General features: G+C 41.4%; 1 protein-coding gene across 2 annotated transcripts in view; it reads right to left on the reverse strand.

The window, feature by feature from the left end:
- TPD52L1 (TPD52 like 1) overlaps nucleotides 1–23,957 on the reverse strand; it is a 52,726-nt gene extending 28,769 nt beyond the window's left edge. For both annotated transcript variants that reach the window (XM_074537864.1, XM_074537863.1), the window contains exons 1-2: nucleotides 23,818–23,957; nucleotides 2,353–2,468 (exon numbers count right to left, since the gene is read on the reverse strand). In XM_074537864.1, coding sequence (XP_074393965.1) covers nucleotides 2,353–2,468; nucleotides 23,818–23,836 — 135 coding nt within the window. In that variant the 5' untranslated portion in view covers nucleotides 23,837–23,957. The remainder of the gene's footprint in view (nucleotides 1–2,352; nucleotides 2,469–23,817) is intronic.
- Between the last annotated feature and the right edge of the window lie 785 nt (nucleotides 23,958–24,742).

Here is a 24,742-nt window from a genome sequence, read left to right on the forward strand (position 1 = left end):
TAGCTTCATTGTAGAAATCCTAAGGCTTGATTAGAGTCAGAGTCCTGCTGTGTTAGCTAGGCTACAAATACAAGAACAGAGCAAGTCCATGTTCTGAGAAGTTTCCAGTAAAAAGAGATTATTAGCAGAAGAATAGGAATAGAGGACACAAAAAAAATCCTGCCAGAAAAACAGTAGTGCTTGTTCCTCTCCTATTGTCAGAGTGAGAAGGAGGAAGAAAGCAAAGAATATACACATTAGATACACAACACAGAGATGAAGCACATATTTTCTGCTTAAATAAATGCACAACAGGTGCTCACAAACAGATCCCATTTTATCAACGATTGATAGAAGAATTAAGGATGATTTTTACCCTTCAGAACAGTAAGATTTTTACCCCTCAGAACCCCTGAAACAGGACTGTTTGAGCCTGTAGGATCAAACAGTAGGTGCTTGTTCCTACAGGCTCAAAGAGGTATTACTTAGCACATAAGAACATTGAAGAAAACAAAACTATCATTGGTGGAGCAGAAAGGGCTTGTAAGTAAAGACTTACAGATTTGCAAAAGGAAACATTACCCAATTCCCACATTAGCAAATTTTTCTTTGTGAAGGAGGCAATGTCACACTTTTTTTTTGCAGTCTTTTATAAGAGTCATAAGCCTCATTTAACTTTAGACTTTGTTCAGACTTTGTTCAGACTTTGTTTCTCAAACCTTTCTTAGCATAGTTATCAGTTTTATTTTGCTTTTAAGCATCAGCTGCATGTCAGTAAACTGCTGCAAGGAATTCAGAAAATAATTCTGAGGTCAGTCAAGATCACAATATTTGACAGGCAATCTCTCACTTGTATGTTAGTACAGGAATTAAAGCATTTCCAGCACAAGCTAACAAGAATTCTCTCTCCTATGGTGATCAGTAAGCAGAAGGGATACCCAGAAACACTTGAGATTAATTCTGTTGAGAGAGGCATATCATTCTCAGATGATTGCAGGAAGTTCTGGCCTTTTTTCCTTCCTTGTTTCTACCTGCCTGTGAAGCCCCCTTCACCAGAGAAGAGAATCACAGAATGGCTGAGGCTGGAAGGGAGCACTGTAGCACATCTGGTTCAAGCCCCACCTAGAGCATGTTTCCCAGGACTGTACCCAGACAGTTTTTAAATATCTTCAAGGATGGAGACTCCAAAATTCTTTGGGTACACTGCTCAGTCACACACACATTAAAAACATGCTTCCTGATGTTCAGGGGGAACCAACTGTGTTTCAGTGTGTGCCCACTGCCTCTGGTCCTCATAAAAAGCCAGTATTGAATACGCCAAATCCTAACTAATTTGATAAACTGAGTATGTAAACTTTCAGCTTCCTTCTGATTATTTACAGATGTGACAGGATCAGCAAAGAAGTAAAAGTTAACTAGTAACTCAGAAACACAAGGATTGATAAAATACTTAAGTGAAAAAACAGTCTTCTGTTTCACTTGAAAATCCACTTGAATTGGCACTGCAGGTAAATTACTTGAAAGTCATTACAGATGTTACTTCTTAGAGTACTTGTAAGTACTTTGTAAGTATTCTAAGTACTACAACTTAATATCAATTTAAGTATTCCAGTTAAGGCAAAACCAACTCCTCACATTCATATGGCTGTGATTTCTGTTATTTGACTTGTATTTCAAAAAATTAAACCTACAGCTTTCCCTAGTCTCTCATTTTTCATTTCAGAATTTCACTTTACTGCAGTATTCAACAGTAATAATTAAAATTGAATCCACCCTTCCACGGTAGACCAAATTTAGACAATTTCTTTAATCTTTGTAATAAAGAGATCATGTGGTTCACACCTTTTACTTCCCATCTCCTTATTATTTTTAAGCCTCTTCAGTGTCCTGAGTTCCAGACTCCTGAAAAAGGATACTACCTTCTCAAAACACATCAGTGCCAAAGGAAACAAAAATGTGATAAAATTACGGTGCTTGTTATCATCAGCCTCTTCTGCAACCATCATTATTACCTTTTCCTCTGAGCACCACAAAAAGAAATGTTTCTATCAGGTGGCACAACCACTGTAACAACAATACCAGATCTAATGAGAACACCTTTCATTCTTTTTCAAGGAACATTTATAAATAAAGACACGTTTGACTAAGATGGGACCGTGCATTTTGATTTTCACAGTACAATCATCAAGTAGAAGATATTTAACCTTCAAAAAATAGGTATATAAGAAAATTATGAGCTACATTACTGTTACCTAGAATAATTTTACCAAAAAGGAAAGGCATGCCTTTATGATGTATACTTCATCCTAAAATTAATATTTCCAGTTTAAGGAAGTAGAAACACTAACACTCACAGAAATTCAAATTCATTACCTTGGCTAGCTCAGTCTTTAACTCTTCTTTTTCTTCTTCAGAAATCATATTGGTGAAATCAACATCAGTGACCACATCTTCATCTGCTTCATGAAATGGCTGAGTTTCCAACAGGCCTTAAAAAATTAAAAGGTCAAGACAACCATTATTCATTATTTCAACCATTGAATTGGCCTGCCCTAAAATCCAAGAATGATATAGTATTTACCCACTAGGGGAAAAAAAAGAACCAAACAAAGAAAAAACAACTTTTGTCCTGCTACAATCATTTGCATTCAGCTTCTCTTCACTTCTGAAAAGCTATTGGAAGTTTCAGAGAGTAGTGTCTGCACAGGAGCAATTTAATATGTGTAAACACCACTCATTCCCAGAAATTAATCACCTTGGACCCTACTAATCCCTGATAAGGCATTTTTTTGCTTCTAACAATACAGAAGAAAAAAAGAAGGCTTTTTCCTCAAAATAAGAAAGCTGGCTAATGTGGATCACTGATGCGAAGAGCAGCAATAGTACAGTGATTAATAAAGGAAGTATATTACAGAGCTAAGTTTTCTCTAAAAGTACCTCTGATTACAGCAACTTGAAACCTTACAGATGCACACAGTTTGCAGAAGTTAATGCCACATATATTGTTTAAATTTTCTGAATATTAATGAGAAGCATTCCTCGCTTGCTCAATCTAAGCCGGTGAAGGGGGGAAAATACACTGGACCTTGTTACTTTCTTCTGCATGCCCAAGATCAGGGTCAGTATCTATAATAAGCAAGGTAAGTGCATACATAAATGCTTGCAAGACCAGGGCCTGCCTGGCATAATAGGTACTGATGAAACAAAATACTTCCTATCTCCCAATCTTTAAAGTGAAGAATAGATTGCTGGGGCTCCAGCCACTAAGAGCCACTCATTCTTTATGGTCTGCAGAGAAAACAATGCAAACCATGAGATAACAGAAAACATTCTAGTCACTTTGGAATTTGTTTTAAATTCTAGATCATCTTCTGTTGTGGAACAAAAATCTCCTCCAGGTTACACCTGGGACAGCACTTTCCTCTTTATTTCAGTTCCCCAGCAGGGTAATGAGCCATCTCTGCTGACTGCTGCGACCTGTATACTGCTTAATATGGAAGAGAACAATTTCTTTCCTAGCTCCACAGAGGCTGGTATACTCTATTATAAAGAGATTAAAATACAGCTTAGTTAAGTTTGGACATTAAAGAACAGAGATTACAAGGAACAAGTCTGTTGAGATTGAGTACTTTACATTTTCATGCAGAAAACAAAATTCCCTCCAGCCTTCTGCCATTTCCTTCACCTAGAGTCCCCCAGTGTACCTGTATTTCCTTCTATTTAACAGAACAGAACTGATTCGATTCATACTGTCAACTTCCCTGCAGAACATGATGAATTCAGCCTTGTTAATTACAATCTTCCCTGAGTGGGAAGATAAAGGGCAGCAACACAGGTGCTGAACCCCTGCTTGGCACCATATGCAGAAATAGATCACCACCCTTAAGCACACATGTTTTAAAAACATGATGGCATATAGAAGTAGTTGAAATCTTAGTTATTACCCAAAAAGCAACTTGCCAGGAAAACCTAGATTGCTGAAGTCAGGACAAAGGAAAGCATATTTATTCAGTAGGAACACTCCCAAATCACCTTTATTAACACCCCTACATCTCTAAACACATTGTTATTTGGTATTTGTTTGAGGATTAATAGTGTTGCTATGGGACTCAAGCTAAACTTAGTCTGCACAATCTTGAAAGGCAGTCTATTTTTTCATGGATGGAGGAGCAGTGGTACAGGGCAGCTGTTGGAAATGCAGGGAAGGATCTAAGGAGCAACAGGGCTGAAAACCCTTAAGGGAGGCCTTGGGATAGATGTTGAGATGAGGTGATCTCAGACCAACTGATCCTTAAGCTAAAAAGAAGGCAGATCCATGCTCAAGGGATAACAATAGTTTTGGAACAGCTAGGTAAGAGATGGAAGCCAACATGGACAAAATCACCAGAAACAACTGAATAACACTTAACACTCGGCCCACTGGTCAAATTTAAAACTTCAAGACTGGACTGAAATTACAATTCATTCCAAAACAACAAATACATATCAATCTTCTCTATGATACTTTGCAAACTCATCCAGTTTCTCTCCCAATTTTTGTCCTTTGCTTCTTGTTTAAGTCCTCTAAAATCTAGTCTGATTCTTCAGTCTCTACCTCCTTGTTCAAGCTATGAGAGTTCTCCATAATGGTCACTGTCCCTCTGCAAATGTTTCACTTTGGTCAGCTGCAGTCTGAACATCTCTTTAGCATTCTGTGGGTCACAGCCTTCTTTAGGCCAGTCTGAGTTCTGAAACTTCCTTATGTGAGAATACTTAGATTCTAGCAGCAACAATAGCAGAGTGGTTACAATTAGGACATCATAGTTGTAATGGAGCACAGCAGAGGTCAGCATCCCCCAGCTCAGACTCATATTGTATGAGTTCTCCACAGAAGTTAGAGAGCTCATCAGCCCAGGTGTGCTGATAACCTAGCACAGTGCTTTGGAGCCTTGAGTTAGGACTCAAGGATGTTTTGGATCACAGGTGTACCTATTGCTCAGGATTTGTGGGTGTCTCTGCACTGTGTGACACTGCAAGGCCAGCAGAACATTTCTTCCAGTCACTGGTGTCTCTCTCTAGATACTGTCATGTCTCACACTTTGGTCTCCAGACTGAAGGAAGCTCTGATTCCCTGACCATGCAAGAGATGGAGCAGCCCAGCACCCTCCAGGACAACTGAAGGGATGTAAGCCCACCTACAAGTTCTCATCTCATACAGCCTCAAAGTCTGGGTGGCCATGGATCAGAAGCATCGAATCATAGAATATTCTGAGGGATCATCACAGGGATCATCAAAGCCCAGCTTGTGACCCCAGGCCACGCCCTAGAGTCATACCGTGTGTTCCAGAGTGCCCAAGCACTTCATGAACTCTGTCAGGCTTAGAGCTGTGACCACTTTCCTGGGAAACTTCTTCAGTGTCCAACCTCTGGGTGAAAAACTTTTCCTTAATATCCAAGTTAAACCTCCCCTCCCCTTAAACAGCTTCAGGCTGTTCTCTCAGGTCCTGCCCACTGGTCATGAGAGAAGAGATCAGTGTCAGCCTCTACTCTTCCCTCATGAAAAAGTTGTAGACTGCTATGAGGTCTCCTCTCAGAACTGAAGAAGACTAAGGCTTTTTCCTCTCTTGCCCAGCTACATAACCTGACAACACACAGGAACTGCTCTGGGGAAAGACAGTACTTTTGCTTAAAGATGCATAGGTATTAGTTATGAGCCATGAAGGCTTGATCACTCTGGGAAGGGAGTTGTACAAGTAGCTGAATTGTTTTCAAGATTAACATAAGGTCATTGGTAGCAGGAAAAAAAAAATTGCCTTCAAATTGCATTTCCTTCCCTCTCACCTACTCCTCCCAGAAATACTGAAGATCATGCCTTGCTCCCACCCAGCTGTTGTCAGATCTGGAAAATCTGGAATTGTGATTAAATTGTCATTAGTTGTTCAGATGCAGAGCTGCTGTTAATTCAGAAATGCACTAATATCCAGGTGTGGAATTGGAAACTAGCTTTCCATCCTTTTAGAAGAACAATTCAGTTGTTGGGTGGTTGAATAACTTCTGCTTTACTTTGTAGTATAGGTGTTATAAGCTGCCCTGAATGAATTAGGAGCTCATCCAGTACTTCACCAGCCATTTACAAGAACCTGTGGCTTTGGTGATGTCCTGTATCTCTTATGTCCCTTACTAACAGCACAGTATTTTAGGCATTGATCTCCACATATTGATCTAAAGCACAGGTTTTCCAAGTTTCATTCAGGCAGGCCACTACAAGGTAAGGCATGAGGATAGAGCCTAGACACTACCACTAACTAACATCTGTTTTCTTCTTCTACTATGTCTTATACAGATTAACTTAACTGAATTTAAATTCAGTTGCTGTGCCTGCCCTATTATACTATTATATTATTATAAGCAGCTCTATTATACTAAAAGAAAAAATGGAACAGAATGGAACAGAAGCTGTCTTAGAACCTGTTCCTTGAACTTCCCCTCCCTCATTCTCCATGGTCAGCTAAGGAGTTCTCATTACCTATCCCCTTCTTTCCATTTCTCCATTTGCAATAAAACTCAATCCAGAGCTTAATCAATTAATCAACAATAAGCTCTTGGATATGCTGTCACAAGACTCTGCCCAGAGACAGATGCAAGAGCCAGCCCACCTCCCTCATTATCTCTTCCAGACAGCCTTGTCTTGTGGTGTAGGATTGCTGGAGACAAAACTGCAGGTTTCTATAGTCTTATACAACCTGCTGTTGCTACAGCAAATTACACTAATAATATACTCATGTGTAACTCATCTATCCTCCACAAACACGGAAACTAGTGATTTTCTGGACATATGTTACTTCAAAATAACAAAAAACCCCGCCCCCATAAAGTGTGGGAAATCATAAAATAGGTTCTAATCAATGCAAAAGACTGTTTGGCTGCTAGTTTAAAGAAGGTTTTAGTACTTACTGCCACATATATCATTAGATAAAATGTGAATGAAACATTAAAAGTATGGGATTATCAGCAAATAGGAACTGAAATCATACAGAAGGACCCAAGTTGAAACAAATGAGCAGAAAACCCTTTCTATTAGGAGACTTATACAGAAAGAAGTAGGAGGAGGTGAATAGCTGGGGAAGCCCATTAATTGTGTTCTTTTGCAAGATTCCTACGACAAAACAATACAACAACCAGCTGAAATGGGCATTTTTGATTTTCTCCCAAAGCTCATGGTAGCTGTGGCTAAGACTAGTGACCCTAATTCTACAGTCTGCTGTTAAATCTCATTTAATGCAAGAAACTGTTTCAGCATTGATCAATACCTGTGCATATGTTTGCCAGTAGGATTGTAGGGATGAAAAATTTAATATGCCACTTAGAATCTAGAAGATCTGTAACTATTCTACAAAATTTAAAATAACCAAATAATACAATGATAAAATCCATAACAGATTTTTTTTTACTTACTCAGGTATTTAAAGGTTAACGACATAAAGATGGTTTAGTTAGTGCTTTTTATGTCTTTTCTTAGTATTCATCTCAGACCCATGTTCTAGAGTAGACCATCAGACTATTTCTTGCATGTTGGCTGTTTAAAAAAGAAAAACAACCCCCCAACCCAAAAAAACCAAAAAAAGGAAAAACTCACATATAGGCACTGATGTTTATTGAATTAACCATAATGACAGCAAATTTAAGGTAAAAACCATCAAATTTCTGTTTGTGTACATTTTTAAACATTCATTCAAGGAAATATATAGATGATCCTTTGTGTTAACAAAGCATTAAGAATTGAAGTGCTTTTACTGCTCTGCTTTTTTGTTTTCCAACCAATTAAAAGTACCATATCTACCTTGTTATCTAGCATTCACATCAAATAGTGAGAAAACAAATTACATAACCCTTCTAGTAAGCAAAATGACTTGCAACAGCTTCTTCTGCCATGTCATTAGAGTTCCTTATTTAAATTTGGAAAACACTTGTTCACAAATTTAAATTGCAATTAAGTCTTCAAAGGGATGAAATGGTAAGTAGAACAAAGGAACTGTCCAGACACTGCATTAGTGTCTTTGATCTTCTTTATAATGTACTCCTAATGCCAGATATAGAGATTAAGGGGGAGACAAGCGGGACTAGAAGCATGCACTAAATAACTAAATTGATCAGAAAAAGCTATCAGAAGTTGCAAGGATTTCCATACCATTTTTTCCACTATATATTTCCATACCATTTTTTCCACTAAATAACAAAGTTATTATTGGAAGATCAAAATAGGAAAATATGTTGTCATTTAATTCATCTAGAAAACAAACTACTGAAGGAAGATCTTCCCTTTTGTGACTGGTTCTAACTGTGGACCAGAAGTCTGAATTTGTCTTGAACTTGCTTAGGCTTGAGCCTAACAATTACATACAGCCTGCCACTCTCTTAAAGGACCTAGAACTGAAAATATACGGTTGATTTTGAAGTTATGGTTCAAAAACAAACTCAGAGGCTGGATTCATCTTGGCTAAGAGAGGGAAATACTCAAGATGCACAGGTGATGTAGACTAAAAATGTAAACATTACGGAAATATGTAGGTTCTACTTTCTGCAACCATGTGGGCTCAGTCTTTTTTTTTGCTCTATGTTTCTTCAAAGAGAGAGATGGATGTGCAAGTGTCTTCATTCCCTCTCTCCCTGAGCTTTAGGCTGGGAGTAGTGTCAAGGATAGGGAGAGAGTACAGCTTTTGGGTATTCAAGAGTTCAAGGGTGTAGTCTAAAATCTCAGAGTAGGCATCCCTGGTCCTCCTGGAGCAGCTTATTACTGACTTTGTTAAAACTTTGCCTTCTATCTCTTAACCCTTGCAAACCCAAGCAGTAAGAAAATCTATCCACAGCTATGAGATAGATTGGCAGATTTCCAAACAAAGGAAAACTTTATTTGGAATCCCTGGATAAACAGCCAGTTGTACTGTGCTGATTCTTTTCTCTGTTTTAGTATAAAAAAATAAATTAATCATACCTTGAGGATGTCTCTACCTTCTTTTTCCCCCAGAAACCACTGACACAGCTGCTAATCTATGCCAATGAAAAGAGACAATCTACACACAAAAAACTGGCAGAAAAGAGACTCAACAGCTTGACCACTGCACCAAGAAACCATATACACTGCTTACGATAAGGATACACTGGTACACCATATACACTGGTTTATTGATAAGGAGTTTGATAATCATGCCAAACGTGGAAACAAAATGGATAAAAGTGAGAATAGCAATAATGGCTAAAAAATACATATCACTTACTTCAATCTAAGATTTCAACCTGGGAACTGATCTTCCAAGCAAAATAGCTGATCTTCCTTCCTGAAAAGTCCAGGAATGCAAGGATGATCTTGCACATTTTACCCTATAGCAAGATCTCTTTGTATAGAATAATAATCCTGAATGCCTGGACAAGACAAGGGTAACATTTTCAAGCTGTAGCTATGGAAAAACAAAGCAATTGTTGTGAAATGTAACAGTTAAAGACAGTAGAAGTTTCCTTCTGTTGTATCAAACTGAAAGTAATTAATGACAGCACTGTATCACTTTCTGTGCTTTCTATTGATGATGCTGCACAACTTTCTGTGAAGTCAATGGTAAGAAAAAAATGCCTCAAGTGGAAGAGTTGTCATCTCTTTTTCTTTAGGAAGAACAGGGAAAAAGAAGGAAAAAGATGAAGTCACAATGGTATAATAGGGAATGAGAAAGTGGATAACACTGCATCACAAAAGGGAATTGTTCTCTACAAATAAGGTACTCTAGAAACTGTAACACAACACGAAGCAAATGAAGGAATAATGCATATTTAATCAAACTAGAGAAAAAGCAGTGTAGGGGAAGATAAGAACTATGACATGAAAATGCTGGCAGTCAGAGGTGGAAGTTATCAGTCACACTTCTTAAACCCACTCTTTCATACTAAAAATACATGACAGTACATTTTTCTCATCTCTGAACAGAGAGGCACCTAGGGTCTCATCCTCAGCTGGTAGAAGTGATGGCAATACCATCAATTCTATAATTAAGATCATGCATCTGCTTCACTGAATCAAAATCACTGAAACTTAATGGCAGGATTTAATAACCTTTCCCTTCTAAGAATGAATCAGTTTATTGTACTTTTCTAAAGCCAGGTGCAAAAGAATATAATTAGATAGCAATCTAACTGCAGTATAATTAAACTCAAAAGCCTCCTCAATTAATGTCTAACAATATATCTGTACTGCAAGAAGTACTAAAATTATATTTTTAATTGCAAAATAAATTCTTCATGTAGTCATATTTTGTGTCCTTTAGATCACAAAACACATAACTAACATGATATTTAAAAGTGTAATTTAAAAATGAGCAAAATCATGCTGCAGCCAGCAGGTTGCCTGCTTTTCTCACACCCCCTTTCAGCTATTTCAACATGTAAGACAGATGTGTCACTTTTGGTCCTGTAAATGTACTAGGGAAAATACACAGGAAACAATTATACTTGGGTACATGACAGATTCCGTGTGCTCTTCAGGCTCAAATTAGTTACTTCCATTGTTTTAATACAGAATACATGCCTCTACATTGTTACATATACTAAAGTTCACATTTAGGAATGCTGGGAGAAAAGGAACAAACGATCTTTCCCCTCTGTGATCAATCTCTCAAACTGGGAAAGTAAGATCACAGTTTTAAAGGACCAGGACTGCCTTATTGCATAGTGTTTGGCACAAATTATCCGTGATCTGTGACTAAGCTTTGCAGGCAGCATAATTACAAATTAGCAACAATAAATCACAGAATAGTTTGAGTTGGAAGGGACCTGAAAGATCACCTAGTTCCAACCACCTGCCATGGGCAGGGACACCCTCCATTAGACCAGGCTGCTCAAAGCAGGCCGTGAGCACTTCCAAGGATGGGCCATCCACAACTTCTCTGGGCAGCCTGCTCTTTTGTCTCACCATCCTCATTGTAAATAATTTCTTCGTGGTACTAAATCTAAACCTACTCTGCCAGTTTAAAGCCATTTCCCCTTGTCCTGCCACTACACACCCTTGAAAGAAGTCCCTCCAGTTCTCTTGCAGACCCCTTCAGGTATTGGAAAGTGCTGTAAGGTCTCCTCAAAGCCCTTTCTTCTCCAAGCTGAACAACACTAACTCTCTCAACCAGTTCTCTTAGAACAGGTTCTCCAGCTCTCTCATTATTGCTATGGCCCTTCATACCTTCCTTAAGTTGGAGGCCCCAGAGCTGACATCACTCCCTAAACTGGGAGAAAGGTACAGTTCCTTTTCACAAAGTTTTTCTTAATTTTTTATGTTACATTATGTAAAAGCTCATGGTTACCAAAATCAAACATTTCTCAGAGCAGACATGTCTTGTGTCATGTCTCCCTCCCAGCCCCTCCTTTTTTAAGGACCACCTGCTTCACCCCTTAATCCCTTTATAATTAAGACTAGCTACTTTGCACTAGTGCACTTTTGCCTCCCTAACAGGGTGGAGGGAGTGGGGAGGGGGGGCTGTGTTGGAAGAGTAGCTAAGAATTGGAGATTTACAAGGCTGTGGCTAATTCTAAGTCTTGCCCTTGCAAGATAGCGTGTTTTTGAGCTTAGCTGGAGTATGATAACAAATAGTGAAAGAGACATGAGAAAAGAAGGATGTAACCCCTAAGGAATGGGGAAGAGCTGATGTTGTGGTGTGGCCAATGGACAGTGTAAATTACAGAATATTCATGAGTTTATTACTTGCTGTATAAGTGTCTGATGCTCTCTTCAATAAATAAAGTTTGCTGATTCTCATATTGAGCATCCCAAGTTTTCCCTGCACCCAACAAACAGCTCATCCCCGACAAATAGCTCATTCTGCAACAGGGCTGTGTCATATGACAGTGGAAACTTTTCCTAGTCTTCCCTAAATAAACTTGACCTACTCATGGATGCATCTACCTGCAACACAATTTATTTAAAACAAATAAAAACAAGGCTCATTTATATGAATATTATTTGAAAACAACATATTCTAATAGAGACAACGGCCATGTTCTGTTGCACAGGCCCTCTATTCAAGATGAGACATTTTTTTATTTTTTAAAGGAAATACTCTAAATATATTAACAAACAGCTCACTTGAGTGCCACGCCACCTCCTGCAGATACTCTGCTTTTCAGCCAGGATGTCTTGTTGCAGTGGTTTGCTCTGATAAACCTGGAATCTGGAATTAGTGTAACAGTAATTCTCTGCACACAGGCCACAAAAAACACTTCTCAGTCAGAATAGCACCATCCATCTGGGCCTGTCCACCACCAAGTTTTACTTGTTTTTCCCACAAGCTTTTTTTCCAGCATTTTGAGGTGTGAAATGAAGCACTTACTATTCTGCTCCTGGTGTTAAGCTCCATGTTAAGGCTTCTGAGGTTTTGGTTGTGGCTTTGCCTACTCAGTGTTACGTAAAACACCATTACAAAGAAAGGTGTTGGTTTAGTGGGGCTCTGAGTGGAGGCCCCTGGGGTTTAGGGTCCTGGCTATCTGTGTAGAAACAGGTGACATGCCCCAAGCAGCCATCCTAGTGACACAAAGACCGTGCTTCAGGAAGAGGGGATATTTATTGGACCACGAGACAGAGACTGCACATCCAGCCGCACCATACAGACTCAATCTTTGAGGTCTCCAATTCACCCTCAAATACCAGCAGAAAATGGCAGCTGACACTGGCAAAATTGGGCTTTTTTTTCCTTTTTTCCTTGAAGATCAGCTGGGAAAATAAGCCCTGAACCAAAGAGGGTGAGCTACTATGAGGGCTGCTGTGGGCACAGGCAATGGCAAGCCAATGGGCAAGAGAAGGATGGGGTTTAGCAAAGTGCATGGCATGAGTTGCCATGCTGCTGAGGTTGCATTTGACCACACTCAAGCGACAAGAATATAATTCAAACCTCTAATCTAGAGGTTTTTTACAGATACACATGTTCCATGTAAACAAATTCATATGTGTAATAAAAAAAATTACTTTGTCTAAACTTTATCTTTAAGCCTCTGGGTGTTTTTCTCTTTGATTACTTTTTTTTCTTAATGGAAGAGCTGATCCGGGAACACACCAAATTTTTACAGATCACACAGTGTGAAATAATGCCTATTTTAACTTCAGTACCTTAAAAAAGTCTAGAAAATGAGCACAAGACAATCCTTGTCTTCTCTTCACTCTTCTACCACCCTAAGTAGTAATATTTTACTGAGGAACTTCTTGCAAGAGGGACATAACACAATGTGCTTTTCTGAAATAAACCAGAACTCCAATACTTGCATCTCTGCTAATAGCTTTCATTCACATCTTCATCCCTACTCTACCTAACTGTTAAATTTTTTCTCTCTTCTTACCCTCCCCATCCTTGACTCCCATGCACAGCACATAATCATGACCAAAATATTGCTGCTCCATTTTCAGGACATGTCCATGCTCCATATTTCTGTGCAGAATTGGACACAACTGAGAAACCTTCTAATTCTAGATCTAGGTCTAAATCTGGTTCCTATCTTTAAGCCTCTCCTAAATAGGTAAAAACTATTATTATTACATACTCTTCTTTATTCCTTGTGCTTATTGCAGGCTTCATCTATATTGCTGATTATGCTTCTCTGTTTTCTGAAGCAATTTAAAACTAAGAGAAGACATTTTTCCTCCACCTGTAGTATATGACTTCCAGTTTCCTGATAAAATCCGTTATTTAGCTCTGCAAAGACTTTATTTAAGTCTTCAAGTCTGCATTGTGATTCAGTTTATATCAATGTCTGAATGACATTATTCAGCAGCCTTTTTTTATTTTTTATCAGTCAGGCTATTCAAGTAATTGCTCCTTCTTCACCATCATCTTTTCTTTGCTATCAGGAGTTCTGAACCACCTATCTCACTACATGACTAAAGGATTTTCTCTTGCAAGAGCACATGGCTTAACTGGTTCTTCATATGCACATAATAGTGCACAGCACTGGTTAGGTAATGACATGGCAAACATCATTCTCTCTGATTATGACTTTGATTCCTTCCTCCCACAATAATAAGTTAATAGCTGCCATCTACCTGAAATACTTTGAGCACAAGGTAATCTTCTGTTCCTGGCATAATTGCCCTTCTAACTCTGTAATGTACATATATTTTACTTGTCTCTAAGAAAAATCTGGACGTGTTTAAATACAACTCTCTCTGATCACTCTAAAATGAAATTTTAGCCTGCAACAGCCCAGTATGCACCAGAGAAAGAATATAAAGTATCTAAGGCCTTCAGAAGACCTTCTTACTAGACACATTTTCTCCATATCATCCTCTAAAAACCTTAGAATGACCCAAAGTCTACTCTGTCCATTTAAGAACATTTTAATTCAATGAGAAACATAGAAAGAGGAATTAGATAAACACCTAAAATGCCTTAGCCAATATCAGCATGACACATTATTACTAAATTCACCTAAAGCACAATGAAAACTGTTATTCCGAGGCAACTATGCAGAAGTATTTCAAAACTTTTAGAGGGTGATGAGCCACTTTTTGTAACCACAAACCTGCATCACCTTAGTCTCACCCAGGTGGCAAGGCAATTTCCTGGAGGAAACTAGTGAAAAGACAGTTGAACAAACAGGCGAGCAGAGAAAAGCCTAACTCTTTACTGAAGAAGCAAACATAGAAAGCATTACCTCCCTTCAGCTACCATTTATAAGTATTTCCAGAACATAAATCATACAGCCTTTTAAATTCATATCATATGTAGTTTTAAATTATGCTTTATTTATGATTTCTATGTCAGTGTCATGGTTTGAGCCTGGCACAGAGCCAGTGCCCCCCATGAAAATGCTCTCACTCTGGTGTCTGCTGTGAGATGTGACCAGGAATAAGCAAAACAGGCTCTAACTTAAACATAAAGAACACTTTATTACTTAAACTACAGGAAAATAGGGAAAGACCATAAGGAAAAAGAAAAAAAAAAGAATTGAAAACTTTACAAAAAAACCACTTTCTTCCTCCCCACTCCCTGACTTTCTCAATCTGATACATTCTCTCAAAACACCAACTGCCCAGCCCGGCACGACACTTTAGTATACTCAAACTGCAGTTCATGAAGAGGAAAGGAGTCCTTCTTGTTCCATAGGCTTCTCCTGGAAACACACTGAAACCTCGTGTGCTTCCTTGTCACTTCGGCACCGCCCGGAAAAAGTCCTTTTGCCGCTTGTGACATTTTCTTTCCATGCCCAGTGCTCTCACTACTGCGCAAGGCCAGAGCTGCTTTTAGGGTTGTCTTTCAAGGATGCCTTGTCTCACTCCAAAAAGGCACCGTCTCTGCTTTTGGGACATCTGTCCCCCCCATATTTTTCCAACCCCCTGGGGCCGGGGGGTCCTCACGAAGAACCCTCCTGGTTTTGAGGCACTGTCTCCCCCTAAATGCAGTCTCTGTGTCACAGGAACAACTGAGTCTATGGCCACAAGAAAAGTCTAGCCAAAAGGCCACTCTAAATCATCTCTCCCCATCTAATCATCTCCACGTTCTTCGGGCCAGGTCTTTGTCTCATCTCATCTCTTATCTCCCTTCTTATTCAGCTTCGAGGAGGATTAGCATTTTTGCAAGGCCTCAATCATGAAAGAAAGGGTTAAAAGTTTTCAGTCTCTGTCTATCTCAGAACGATAATACTCCCACACATGCTGCTGCTGCTGCGGCCGGCCAGGCTGCACCCTTCGCCCCCCTTTCTCCTCCTGGGCCGGCTGCTATCACCGCCGACTCTCCCTCTCTCTCCCTCCTGGGGGGGGGAATGGCTGCCCGATGTCTCTTGGGGCTCCTCCACCCTTCCATCCTTGAAGGCTTTCTCACCCCCATCTCTGTCCAGGCCCCGGGCCTACCGCATGGCTGCCCCTCCCCCCGCCCAGCAGTAGAGGCTGGACGGGGGAAGAGATCTGACCTCTTCGAAGCGACGTCCCAAGAGAGAGTTCCAAGGGCAGTGCCTTGCTTTTTAACTCCTGTGTATTCTCGGAGGTGTGTCCAAACCCCACTGGCTACACTAGGTGCCAGTCTCAAACCCAAAACCTTCATTGGTTTGACCACAGCTTCCCAGAATTCCCACTCCTTCCTGGTCAAACCACCACAGTCAGTAACTTTAATTATTAGGCAATTATTAAATGCAATTTGAAAGCATGGCACAGGTACAAAATAGAGACAACTTATGTATTTGAATGACTAAGGAGGAAAGGTGTTTCACAAATTAATGGAAAACTCAGAGAAAAATCAGACTGTATAAATGCAAAAAAAAAAATATCCCAGAAAGAATGACTTGCAATAGAGAAAGAAATAGATTGGAGAGGATCTGGTCCTAGCAACTTCATTGATCAGCAAACAAAAGTAGCCCTTTCAGCAAGAAAGCACATGAAAATAAACTGCACTGCCTGTTATGTAAACACTTTTCACTGGGAAAATCAACACCATATCTGTAGGCACTTCACACTTGTATGAATATCAAATGTATTTTCCAAATGTAGCTTTAGGTCTCTCTCTGCCTAAAGCACCACTGGTGTTCTAGTTTCTGTGTACTTTTATTATGTTCTTGGTGGACAGCAAGGATAATTGCTGGCTAAAGTACATTAGCGGTGAAAGCAGGACAACTTTACAGAAACCAAACCCTAGAAGACCAACAAAAAAAGCTCCAGAAGTATGCATTCTTCCTGACAGCCCTTCTTGCTCAGAAGGAACTGACTGCTCAAGACATATAATTGCCTTCCCTTTTGGAAATGACACAAGTCACTAGACCTCCTTCTCTTCTTTATACCCCCACCCAGTTCTCTGAGCTCCCTGGATTCTCCTTCAGTGACTAGAAATGCAAAGATGTAAAACAAAAATCCAAGAATTGGATCCCTGACTACATAGCTGCTAAGCATCTGAAAGCCCATTAGTTGGAGAGCAGACTAAATCAGAGAAGCAATTTTATTGGGATACACACACATAACCATGACATTTCCTTTTCTCTGTAAACACATCTTTATAAATTTTACTGCTGTATTATTATTTGGTTGCTAAAGACTTTGGTTGCTAAAGATTGTAGGGGCTTTACCTGCAGTCATGAGATATTTTTCAACAATCAGCTTACATAAGAAAACATGACAGGTAATGTGAAGAGAATACAGAAATTCCAAGTGTTTTATGCAACTATTTGCAGTGGAATCTTTCTTGTCTGCTTGGAGATCCAATAGTGGGTCCTTCACTTCATCATGCCATTAACCGCATGCCATTAATATATGCACAATGACATTTTGCTGGAATAAGTAACAAAGGACCAAAAAGTTCAAGAAATCTTATACAGAAGTAATTAATTAACCAGAGCAGCCTTTTTGGAGCCCTTTTTATCATCCAGCCATTTTAAATCCTAAAAGCACAGAAAAGGTAAAATGTAGCCAAGCAGGAGAGGGAAAATTGAAGACACTGCAAGACCTTTTCATCACGGTAGGATGGCACTTCAGGAAGTATCACTTTGTAGTTGTTGCATTCTTGTAATTGTTTCACACTTTTCAATAACAACATTTGCAACAAGATCCTCAGTGCTGCCATTCTATTTCTTTGTACGAAGTGAAAGAGGGACTGAGAGACAGTACAAGAGAAAGAAAAGGGAGATTCACTGCTAAAGTACAATACAAGCACTTGCTAAATATGTAGTTTGCAATTACCTGCAACACTTAACCACATCACGGATGCAGAAGTATAATCATGACAGATATGATTTTGATCCATGGACCTCAAAGATGGCTAAGTAATATTACCTCTGTCCTAAAGTATGAAAGAAATCCACTTACATAACTTTGAAGGATTTTGAAGAAGGTCAGTGTGACATGATACTAAAATCCATATTTGTCAGTCCCTTCTCACCATTTCTCATACAAGATGGGTTTAGAGCATGCAGCAGACAAAAGGCCCAGTTTAGACAGCAATGATATGATTATAGCATACTACATATATAAAATTTGGCTTTGCAACTGTGCATTTCTATGAGGTACAAATAAAACCGGATAAAACAAGCCTGCCCACATCTCATTTTTATTTATTAACTCAAGAGGTATTTTATAATTAGAAAGCAATAATTGATTCTACCCTGAAAACACTTTCTGAGTCAAGGGTTGAGTACATTCTTTCTAAATCCAAGTTCCAGGATTGCGCTAAAACAAGCTACCAATTGATACATAAATTTTTAAATACGGCAACATTCCTTCCAACCCTCTGCAATCTTCAGTCAAGGTTGTGCCACATTCTTCAAGCAGCACATGGCTTAAGCAAAGCCCCTCAAAAGTTCCATGCATTTCTCTACTGTACTAGTCAGTGAGGCACGTCAGGACAGCATCAGCATACTTATCTTTCCACTAGTGCACTTTAGTACAGAGAGCAGACTCAGATTATACTTGTGCTGCTTTCTAGGGCTCATATCATCAAACCTGTGAAAATAAGACACAGGAATAAAAAATAGAGCAAGAATTTTAAAACATTATTTTGGGTTAGATGTCTTTGTTTTAGCAAGTTCTACATTTTACGTCCTCATGACTGCAAAACTGTGAAAAAACACTTGTAAGATTGGCCCTAGATTTTAGATGAGGTCTCTCTTTTATACCTCAATTCTGAATCCCACAGCACACTATTTTCAGTTCTCAGGTGTAGCATGAAGCCACTCAAATTTTCTCAGCCTCAGCAAACTGAATTTCAACTTGTGACAAGAGCCATGAAGCTGAAAACAATACTGGTACAAAAATGTAAGAGAAGCATTGCATTTGATTTCAGACATTTACTTATTTAAAACCTGATATACCACATAACTCATTCCACACATGAATTTTCTCTCCTTGTAGTATAAAAAGCATGAAAGAGCTATTATTCTGAGCTTTGTGCACTGTTGTTAAATATTTAAGAATCCGATCATAAATTACAACCCTGCCTTTTTCACTTGACCTCCTCTACATGTGCCCTTACAAACACAGCAACTGAAACTTCCATTGTGCAGTGAAATAATCAGGTTATCACTGGCTGGTTCAATTACTCCGATATCCTCCTGCCCCTTTGCAAAGTCCTCTCTCCTGCTTTCCATAGTGGGCACTGCTGAGCTCTAGAAGGCAGTACAGAGACAGCACTAACTGTGGATAACTAGAGTGAATCCTGATGCCTCAAAAAGCACAGGTGGACAGGCATTTCTCATAAAACACTTAGACTAAACCAGCTCCAAACCAGCAGCCGTACTCTTAGGGAGAAGGTGAACAACATAGATCAAAACAGTCAGCGCTCCTTGGTAGAGCACCAGGCTCAAACAGGAGGACAGGGAAGATGCTGCCCTCTCCAGCATGACTCCACCATTGTTGATGGCTACAGCACTGCTGCTACAATGAGACAGCATCACCGTGTGCTCTCTATCCCCACCTTCCCACTGCAAGACTGACTCTATCTGGATTCCTATCTGGATTAGTAACCACATGAGTAGCTAGCAAGGAGAGACAATGCTGACCAAGCTGCCAATGCCATTTTGTATCAAGGTGACACAAGTCCTCCTCACCACTGCCTCCCACCACGGAGATTTCAGACCACCTGAGAGGCAGGTGCCACAGATGGAGGTGCCACTGTGGCAGGGAGAGGGCACTGGGCTATTCCTGTGACTTCCAATGATATTCCTCTGATCACAAGGTCCACTCAAATGCACATGCCAAGGTGCTGCCGCTCTGCTCTGTTACACAGGACGGATGCAGCTGGCTTGAGGATCCCAGAAGGAGTGTGCCAGCTGCACACAGCAGAGGGAAGAAGAGGTGGTGCAAGCCTACAAGACAGGGCCTGGAGAAGGAGTCATCCAACATCTGAACTAAGCACAGCTCTCTCCACTGACAGGGGTAAGTGCAGCCACTGCAAGCTATTATGGCCACAACAAATAACTGACCGAGGTGCAGAACATCTGTCAGGAACAGCTCAAAGGAGAATTGCCAGGACAGAGTCAAAAACCCCTTCAGAGGCCAGGAGTGCGAGCAGCTGGCTGAGCTACCTGTGTAGGTAAAAAGGGAGCAGAAAGCTGCACATCAAAGCTTTTTATCAGAGTAAGAATCAAGACAGGATGTGACAGGGAAAGAGGGTACAACTGTGTCTGGATGCATGAAGAAGTGGAGAATTATTGCAAAAGGAGAGAAATGCGTAATAAGCAAAGCTCCAGTGTTAAAAGGCCACACAGGACTCAGATGAGAGACAGAGTAAGACATCCATGAATAAGACATGTCATTATTACAGGACATTCACAGTTTTAAACGGGAAAGCAGGACTACATGGGATCGTCAGTTAATCTGGATCTGGAGTAGAATGAGTATGATGAGAGGCAAATACACAGCTTGGATCTTCCTCCCTTTCAAAGAGAAACACTGTTCTTCAGATTTCCCAACTTTCACTTGAGAAATGACTGGCAGTCACAGGAAGGAAAACAAATATGCTCATATGAAATTTCAGTACCTAGTACAAGTCTGGCTGGTGTGTTCCTGGATCCCCTCTTCCATTAAGGAAAAAAGTAATCAAAGAGAAAAACACCCAGAGGCTTAAAGTTTAGATAAAGTAATTTTTTTTATTACACATATTAATTTCTTTACATGGAACATGTGTCTATTTCTTTTGAAAATAGTTTTAACATTAATTACTATTACCCTCTGTCTGATTGACTGTCTTATCTAGTTCATCCACATGAATGGTGTCATGTTGTGGTGTGTTGCAATGTCCTGTTTTACCTTCTCCCTTCCCCCTCGCCCCTCCCTGAGTGTGCCCTGTCAATCAGGCTAACATACCAGCAAGGCGTCATGTGATAGGTGTCCCTAGTCCCTTGAGACCCTGCCCCTTCACCTGGTTGGTGGCTCACCTGTCCCCTCCCCTTCCCCTGCCCTGAGCTTAAAATGTTAATGAGACCATGTGGCCTCGATTCTGTTGGAGGAATTGTCCCAGTGCAGACCTCTGCACCCATGGAATAAACATCTGGATATAACCCTCTGGCAGAATCCACTCCTTCCTTCTCTTCACCATTGCCAGAAGCTCTCTCCTGAGGTAAACGGAGTCCTGACAAGCCTGGACTTGCGTCTTGTGCTCCGCTGCACTCTCCGCCAGCCAAGGTATCTCTGGGGTAAAACACCACAGTGCTGCCTTTGGCCCAGCAGCGAGGGTCAGAACTCGCCCAGGCACCATCTAACTGGTTATATTGGGATTCATATTCCAATAGTGCCAGACACATTCAATATGTTTAACATAACAGAGATTCAGTTTCACTCCATGAACTCTCTCTACTACTTTAAATAAGTGTTAGAGGGGTTAATTTTCACAGTCCTCGGGGCATGGACAGATACTGCATCGTGCCCTGAACCACCCAAAACCTCATGGAATGCAGCTGTAACCTCTGCCCAGTACCTTGATACATTTACACATAATACTTTTCTTTTGTCCACGGTTGCATTAAGACTCATGAAGTTATCTCATGCTGCTATGTAAAAATGCTGACAAAAATTATTTTTCTGCTCTGAAGAAATTTGTTTTTTATACTTGCATGCATTTCTTGAACATAAAATTGCTCTACTCAGGCATAGCCTGCCTGAAGGACAATATAAAATGGCATAAATAACATAATTATGTTTTTAAATACATGGCCTTTTCTTTATCTTTTCAGTTGGAATACAATACCCCAGCAGAGCACACTGGAACAAACCATTCAGGATTCATTTCTCTGCAGGCATCTGAAAGTCCTTTAGAAGCAATTAATAAACTCATTCAAATGTATACACATTTCTCCTGCTGCTTAAGGAGATATTGGGAGTAAAGCACCCTTTCAAGGAAATTGTTACTGTTCTGTTAGTAAAGTGCTGTAACTGCTCTCTGCAAAATGTGTAACTGGGGTTGAAAAATTCAGTTTTCTGGCCAGTGCTTAGATGTACCTAACTGCATCTGACAGCATTAGACACATACAGGTTGAATTCTTTTTGCCAGCAAGGCTCCATATCTGCAGTAGCATGCACTAAATTAAGTCTAGAAGGAAAGGGAAGGTAAAAACAAAGGCTTGCTGGCATGCAAATACCTACCACAAAAATCTTGGATTGTACTGCTAGTTTATCAAAGCAATACTCCTTTTTTTTTTTCTTAGTAATGGGAGACTGTTCTGAGAGACTGTAGAAATAAAACATGCAAATGAGAAACCAAAGAAAAAAGTGACTTGAGAATTGAATACAGGTAGAATTTTTAATTCTCTCACTAGCCAATAGTCATCCAGAAGAAGAATTCATTCAAAATTCATTCAAGACCTGGGGAAGTAACAGAGCTGCTGACCCAAATATACATTAGCAAAACACATTTATTGACCTAAATTTTGAATACACACTGAGAGCATGTGTGTTTACTCATCTAACTAGTCAGAGAAGGCAAAAGATTCACATGTATACACATCACTATCCAGCTACCCAGAATCTGATACTGTTTTCCATCAGGTCTACAAAACAAGAAATTATCCAAATTCTGTATCATATGGAGGTCCTGTTTAGTGAACAGGAGCTCCCATCATAGTAGCTATACAGATGAAGAAAGAAATTTACTTTAAATAACAGTCTTGTGCTGTAGACTTCTAAAACTCCCAAGAACTGAGCCACAGATCTATTTGTTTCAGCAGGCAGCCTCAGCCATGCATCCATTGGGACAGCATATGCACAACACTTGCCAGAAAGGCTCTCATTCACAAGCATCATGAACTCAAATTTCCCACTGTATTCCTTTACATACAAACGCATTTGTAGCCAACATTGCCTCTTTTAAGTGTAGTTGTTTAGGCAGATTTTAACTATTTTATTAGGAATTAGGAAGCCTATTTTTTCAGTTAGTTTCAATGAGCAAATGTCTCCTGCTTATTTCATCTCCATGTTTCATAGATGACATAAAATGTTTCCTAAACATTCTGAGTTTGCAAAAATATTTGTACCACCTGCTTAGTCCTGTGTCACAAAGCCATGAGGTTCTTTAGAAAACAGAAGGAAGATTATAAAGGTGAGCAAGACCTGCCTGCACTAAATCTCTTTGGCTGACCCAAACATCATTGGTAACTCGCGCGAAAAGTTTCTTCACTTCTTTGGACGCCAATTAACTTTATCAAGAGAGAGATATGAACAGCTAAGTAAGCCGTAACTGTTGCAATAAAAATGCTCACTTTAGGTGAATGAATGCCGTGTTTGCAAAGCTGCAGAAATATTTTAGCGGATCCGATTTTAAGCGGCTCTCGGTGGATCTAGATGATGCAGCTCTCCAGGGCAGGGGTGGCGATGCCGGCACCGGCTCGCACCGTCCCGCTTGTGCCCGGGAGGCAGCGCCTGCAGCCCCACCGGGCAAGGGGGACGGCCGGCGGAGCAGGACACACAGAAATACCTCAGCCACAACAAACCTCGATGGCACGAACTTAACACACTTGTCAGCCAGCTACCTGACTGACCGCGACACGCCTGAAGCCAGCAGGAGGAGAAAGCGGCCGCCAACATCCCAACCGTAAAGAAAGCCAAGGGGATGCCGGCTCGGGATGGAGGACGGGGCGCAGGGCGAGAACGCCCCGCGGGCCGGGCCGGTCATGCCGCGCTCCTCGGCCGAGCCTGGGGTTGCCACAGGCGGCGGGCACCGGGCAGCGCTGCCGGGCACCGCTCCCCGCGCTCCCCTCACCGGCCGTGCCCCGGCCCGCCGCTCCCCTCGGGCTCTCCCCTCCCCGGGCGCCGCCCGCCCCAGTTCGCGCTGTCCCCGCGCCGGCTCGGCCCTCCCCGCGGGGTGAGCGCAGCTCTGGGCGGCAGGGACGGGACCCCCGCGCCGCCCCGGAGGGCTCTGTCCCGACGAGACTCACCGCGTGCCTGCGGCTCCATGGCAGCGCGGGGCTCGGCCGTGCGTGCTCAGGCTCGAAGCCCGCTCGGAGCCCGGCTCGGGCGGCGCTGACAGCCGGGGCCGCGCCGCCGCCGCCCCCCGCCCCCGCCGCTCCCGCCCCCGCTCCGCCGCTGCCCCGCGGCGCCCCCTGGCGGCCAGGCCCGGGCGGCGCCGCTCCCGGCCCGGCCCCTCTGTCCCCTCGCAGGCTCCGTCCCGGGCCGGCCCCGCGGCGCTTCCGCTGTTCCTCGCCAGCGCACGGCGCCGCCGGCTTTCACGGCTGTGCCCCGCTGAGGGCAGGCACCCGGCACTGCCCCCAGGGCAGCCGCAAGGCACCGGCGGCACGGGCTGCCCCCCGAGCAAAGGCGTACCTGGTGTGCCAGCGGCACGGTGCAGCGGTCAGGGCCTGACGTGAACGAGTTCAGGGCTTAGCTGAGTTCCTGTGCCTGTCAAGTTCTGCTACCTCCTATGGCAGAAACATGGGAGCACATGCAAAATAATGACAGAACCTATGCTATCATGTATACTTAGCAAGTAAAAATTGGGGTTTTTTCACAGCACATGTTCCTGCTATTACTGCGTAGTGTGACCACACACAGTTCACACTGCAGCACTCATTTACTCTAGGTTTGCTCGTGCCAACATAACTTCCACACTTTGTTACTAGTCCACGTTAACTTCACTCCTGGAAGGGTCCAGAATATTAGCAAGGCTGCCTTCTCCATGGTCGATTATCCACATATTTATCAGTCAGACACTGTATCTAATTTGAGTGTATGGTACTACTTAGTGCCTCCAGGACACACTGAGGATGCATGGCTTCTCAAGGCCTGTGCTACTAAAAATTACAAAGCTAGACAGTAAGGGCAGATGAAAGAATTATTGGGCATTTGTTTGTGAAATTATACAAA

Source organism: Zonotrichia albicollis, chromosome 3 (genome assembly GCF_047830755.1).
Source record: "Zonotrichia albicollis isolate bZonAlb1 chromosome 3, bZonAlb1.hap1, whole genome shotgun sequence".
Classification (NCBI taxonomy): domain Eukaryota; kingdom Metazoa; phylum Chordata; class Aves; order Passeriformes; family Passerellidae; genus Zonotrichia; species Zonotrichia albicollis.